This window comes from Mizuhopecten yessoensis, unplaced genomic scaffold (assembly GCF_002113885.1).
Source record: "Mizuhopecten yessoensis strain PY_sf001 unplaced genomic scaffold, ASM211388v2 scaffold716359, whole genome shotgun sequence".
In the NCBI taxonomy this organism is placed as follows: Eukaryota; Metazoa; Mollusca; class Bivalvia; order Pectinida; family Pectinidae; genus Mizuhopecten; species Mizuhopecten yessoensis.
In genome coordinates, this window is record NW_018480077.1 from 959518 (window position 1) to 965517 (window position 6000).

Below are 6000 nucleotides of genomic sequence, written 5' to 3' on the forward strand. Positions count from 1 at the left end.
TTTTTTATTAAATCTTTATAATTAATATAATATCTTTCCGTGTGGTTAAGATTTTTTTTATCGAAAAGTCCAACCGTGTTTACGTTTACTGTTTTGAGTATAATTCCTTACAATAGTCGTTAAATGAAAACGTTAGAAATATATTCCTCTAACAACACTCAGGATCATTTTCTTCAAATGTCGGTGACAGCGTGTACTTAGTATTACTGGCTATAGATAGAAGTTTTTAATTGACATTTTCTTTATTTTAGCTTTGTTTGTGCTATCCTCCAACCACTGGAGTATTCGTTCACAATATTTTTTTCTTCTAAAATTCAAACAAAAGGGTATAGACTCTGATGATGCTGAAAACAACTACTTTTAACTCTGATTACTATTCATTTGAAAGGCCACACGATTCGATATTTTGTCTTTAGATCAACAGTTTTCAATCGTTTCAATATATTTCAATATTAAATTCTGGTTTAATGGAGATTTTAATTAAAATGTCATCGATACATTAATTTTAATGGGTTATTTCCTTGACGTATCACACAATGATGTCAGAGTAAGGCAAGTGCAATGTCTAGAATTGTGATTTTTTATGCGAGAAAAAAATAGGGGATCGACTTCGAAACTGGGGTTGGGTTTTAGGTTGGGGTGTGGGGTTTGCATGGGGATGCTTTCCATTGGCAACTAATCTAAGAACTAAAACGGTTAAGATAACTCATATTACTCAAAAAACATCAGTTAAGATCCAAGCATAGCAGCTGTAACTAATTCCCAGATCTCTGTGTTCCGATCCGCCTGGATCCAGTTAATTAAAAGTGTCAAATCTGCAATGTTTAAAATTTACTTAAGAGAGAGAGATGTATTAGAATTATAGGACCTGTGTAGGTTCGCTTGAATTTTCCAATTGTGAGATGTTTGACTATCATCTATTACGTCAATAAATGATTTCAACTAGAAAATTAGTCCAGGGATGACTTAGATTGAATATCATAACCAATATATATGTATGTGTCCATTATTTAATGACGTTTGTATAAATATCTCCGGAATAAACGTTAAATCATGAGATTCTCTCCTACATTTGTATATATCTAACTAGCAAATGTTCAATTTACACATTATGCTACCGAGATCGATGAAAGTCCAAGAGGTTGGGCTTCTGCTGAATGTCTTTAATGTTCTTCTCTTTGTCAGTTCCTATTGCACCCAGCTGTCCTCCTCTTTTTGGATTGGTGCCCGTGACCATGTGTTTGAAGGAGACTTTTACTGGGCTGACCTCACACGTCTGAACTTTACATGTACGTAATAAGTATTACTTCTGTAAGTATTTACCTCATTGGTAACAAAATTATATATATTTGCAGTTGCCTTGTTAGAATTTATAAAACCAAAGCTTACTATAGTGCATCTTTATAAAATAGTGTTTTATTATACAGCCGCCATGCACATAGGTTGAACGCAAGGTGCACGACACAAATCGCTATTTTCTATTCACACTGTTCTTATATAACTAAGTTAATTTCATTTCAAATGAAGAAACAAAAACGATATAGCTGTTTACTAAACCGGGTATTGATGTTTGTTGTAACGTTTATGATGCCTGTATGAATGAAATACAATTGTAGATTGGTTTGAAGGATGGCCTGAAAATGGGTTTAAAGTCAAACAACCGAGTGACGATGGCTTATCTGAAGAGGATTGTGTTGAAATAAGAAACAGTTTCCCCCTCCCGGTCAAAGGGGAGAAAGCCACCCATACTTACTACTGGAATGACAGGAACTGCCGTATTAGAAACCCCTACATCTGTCAAAGATCGAAACATGGAGGTAATGTATATATAAAGCATATATATTTGATAATTAACGAAAGAACAAAGCAATGCTAATCGTAAATATATTTAATATTTCCGCAGTAAAATGGTAAAATCGACTTTACTCTACTAGTTTCAGCTCTCGAAGAAAGGCAAAATTAAGAAATGTAGACTATATGATTACATACACTTTCGCGATTATCTTCCATCGTGTCGAGGGCGAATGCGTCATGACAGTAAAACACCGTTTACTGTACATTGAATACACTGTAAAGGGCAAAATATAGACTGGAAAGTAAGAAACACACCATTTAATGGTGATTATTAAACAAGGGGGCAGTTGTAGGTATAATGGTTATGATATTAGCTCAACATGACTGGTCTACATGTATTGTTCTCTTGGAAGGATCATATTGTTTCAATGTCTTCTAAGTTATCATTATTGTCTTTCGTGTCGACTTTAAGTTTAAATTTAGCTACAGTACATTGCATGTTGACGCTTTAATCATGTGTAATGTAATATCTTTTCTTTTAGATTTAGCAACGCCTTCTGCTGGCTGGAACAGCTTGAAAACAACGACAGTTGTTGATGTACAAATGGACAGTCAGGAACAAATTGTTATACACAGCCCAAACTTTCCTAGAAAGTATGATGACTTCACGGACACAACACATCATTTGACAAGCTCTAATCCATTTCACCGCTTACATGTCCATTTTGAAGCATTCGACTTAGAACCATCTAGAAGGTAAAACATGGTTCTAAAAAGGACGCACTGTGTCCTAAAATGTTCGGTAAACGGAGTAGGAAGATGGTGAAAATTGAATAAAGTTCAGTTTTCACGTTCATAATACGTCCTTCCTACATTGTACCTACTTGCCAGGTTCTCACTATTTCGAATACATTCCCAATAATTTCTTAGTATGTACATGAACACGCGCGCACAAAGCCTAATGCTTTCTTACTGCGTTCTTCCTGCATCCAATCAGATCCACCACGCTTTTGCCACGCACTTTCCACGTTCTCACTGCGTTAGTCCATTCCAAATAAATAAGCCATCACGCGCTGCACATTTTCCATCGTTTTTTGATGTCCATATTTACATAACCAAGTACGCTCCTCAATTATGTCGTGGAAGAAATCAGGATATTCAAAAAGGCAAAGACAGAGGGCGTGTATAGGGATGTCCAAAAGACCTTCACCAGCTGCCAGTACAGAAGTAAATGAAGAACGTTATGATTCTTTGTATCCATATCCAATGGTAGTTTGGATCCAGTATTTATACTCAATCTGTTGCAAAAGTGCAATATAAGTGGTTAGCATCAAAAGTATCTATTAATCTTTTTGCGCTGTAAAAGTTCTTACTGCATCCAGCCAATTTCTTTGAGGACGTAGTGGAAATGCGTCTGAGTGTGATGAGGTTATTAGCTTGCAATTTTCTATTATCAATCAGATAATTTTCTTTTGTGTTACAATTATTTCCTTTGTGGTTGATGTGCTATGCTAATTATTTACTATTATATATGATTTAGAAATTCTATATTTCGATTAGGATTTTCCTCAGCTTAACGACACAAGTCATAATACTTTCTCTTAACAGCTGCATTTGCGATAACTTCACCCTAAGCAGTTTCACTACCGCATCCCCGGATATTGTGCGATGTGGTGATTGGAATACAAAGATTAAATTAATGGATTGGACATCACAAAGCAACCAAGCAGATCTTCGATTTAGGTCTGATAATTCAGTTTCTGCATCAGGTTTCAAGCTCTCGGTCGTCGCCCGTGAAGGTAAGATACGTATTTTATGAATCGAGATCATTAAAGAAATGTGACAGTATTTGCTATTTTGTACAGACGTTCAACGCCAAAGTTTCGGTCTGAAAAGTTTGGCAGGTAATTCTGTATTCTTTTGTGGTGTTTTGTTCATATTTTAGGAAAGATTAAGTCGAGCAGCTTCATGCTAAAATATATTTCAGAAGTAACAATTTAAATAATGCTCACACCTTTATTTTCAAACGCAAAATATTGTTATAGATAGATTTATATTGTGTCGACACTCATAGAATAGAAGATTATTAAGCATATCTTTCATTCTGTAAAGCGATGATATTTACCTCCATTAGAGTACGGCTGTGAGGTATGGGATGGTTGTGCCCGGTACGATACAGATAAATTGCAGTTGGTCACAAGAATGCCATTTTATATAAGAGAATCCCTCTACTTTGAAACTGGTTCAATTACATTTGAAGATGAGGGCGAGAAAGTCTATATTAAACAGTAATTCATATACCTGAACTCTTTCTTACCTTCATGATATTATCGCACCCCAAATTTCATCTAAAACATCTCGTTTAATCTAAGGAACTCTTATAATATAAATATCAATCTGTCTGTTGGTTATACCGAGTGTGTCTAGTGCTCGTTTACCTCTCTATTTTCCTTTATAAATAGAATTTGATGGTAAGTTAACCCCAGTCATCGTTCGTTCTATATATTTGTATAGTATATACAGAGAATTGTTTTACATGGGGAGAGTAACTTATGTTTAAAATGTCCTGATAATTTTCAAGTATATTTCGGGGAATAAAGCAAGTTGAACTTAATTTGTTTTCATATCTTTCAACATTTAGTTAATGGTAAGGGCGTAAATATTGACAGCAAATCGTATATTTGGATCTCTGGATGGAAACTGTAACAAATCCTGTCCCCGGTCAATTCGGAGATATTATATTATTTTGTTTCCGACTGTATAGACACTTAATAGCCTGTTTTTAGTTCTTGCTGCTCGGAATATTTCTATTTATCATTTCATTTCGTTTCGGTATAATAAAGGAGTAAAATTGGAAGTTTGTGGTTCCTTTTAAGCAGGTCTATTTGGCTTTGTTTCGAAATAGACGACCTTACTGCATCTATGAGAATCAGAAATTTTAACATCCCTCAAGCAAACAAAAAAATCTTTTAAAGCCGGTGTTTATTAAAACTTAAGAATTTTTTTTCTAATTTCAGACCCAGGATGCAGGGAGGCTTTCCATGATATATATCCTAAACTGGTCGTGGATTCCAAGATCATGTTACTGTCAGACGATCTCTCGTGTTATCTCATCATTCCACGTGCGACTGAATCGTTCCAAATCGCGAAAATGACGTGCGCTATGTACAATGCGTCGTTAGTCAATCAAACTTCTAATGACCTCTGTAACCTATGGACGAAAGCAATACGAAGTATATACCCAGGTGAATAATTATATATTTATTTGTATCTTTGTGCATTTTGAAAAGTTTACATTAAATTCTTCTTTGAACATATAGCATTCTTACAATCTAGCCAGGATTGTGTAAGGTTTCGATCTAGTCACGTGTTATCAGTCTAGGTTCAACATTAGTCATTGCTTTTCAATCTAACCAGCATTGAGTTGTTAGGTTCAATTCTGATCACGGCTTGTCAATCTAGCCAGCATTAAGATAAGTTCAACTATTCATGCTTCTGGGAATAGAATTTAGTGTCAATCTTCATGAAATCCCGAAATTAAATTTTGATAAAAAATTAATTAAACTTAAAGCACTTATCATGGCATGGAACAGCAGATCACTTACTCCTATAGGTAGAATCCATCTGATAAAGTCTTTAATGATATCACCATTGCCAAATCCTGATGATCTTTTTTTGAATCAATTAAATAATATTCTCTTTAACTTTTTATGGAACAGTAAAACTGATAAAATAAGGAGAGATGTGATATTTCAAAATTATTTTGAAGGGGGTCTTAAAATGGTTAATATAAGGTCATTCATTGATTCCTTAAAATTAGGGTGGATACGGAGATTATATCAGAAGTCGGGCAAGTGGCAAGTTATCTTAGAAACACATCTTGACTTACATATGCTATCTCATTGTGGAAGTGATTACATTTCAATATGTCTTAATAAGTGCACAAATTATTTTTGGAAAGATGTCTTTAAAGCATGGAGAAGGTTTAATGAAAAGGAGCGGGTGAAACAAATTAATGAAAGTTGCATCTGGAAAATGCCATTATGGTACAATAGGAATTTTACTATTGGGGGAAAATCAATATTTTTCAAGACATGGTATAATAAAGGAGTGACTATAATTTATGACTTAATAAAAGACATTGAGACTTGCACTTTTTACACATTTCAAGAATTTGCTCAAATTTATCAGGTAAATACAAATTTT

At 34.4% G+C, this 6000-nt stretch overlaps 1 protein-coding gene across 1 annotated transcript in view; it reads left to right on the top strand.

Annotated features, from left to right (window-relative positions):
* LOC110443801 overlaps window positions 1–6000 on the top strand; it is a 38199-nt gene that overhangs the window by 15493 nt on the left and 16706 nt on the right. The window contains exons 7-11 of the mRNA XM_021488221.1: window positions 1186–1289; window positions 1617–1817; window positions 2337–2550; window positions 3403–3593; window positions 4812–5039. Coding sequence (XP_021343896.1) covers window positions 1186–1289; window positions 1617–1817; window positions 2337–2550; window positions 3403–3593; window positions 4812–5039 — 938 coding nt within the window. The remainder of the gene's footprint in view (window positions 1–1185; window positions 1290–1616; window positions 1818–2336; window positions 2551–3402; window positions 3594–4811; window positions 5040–6000) is intronic.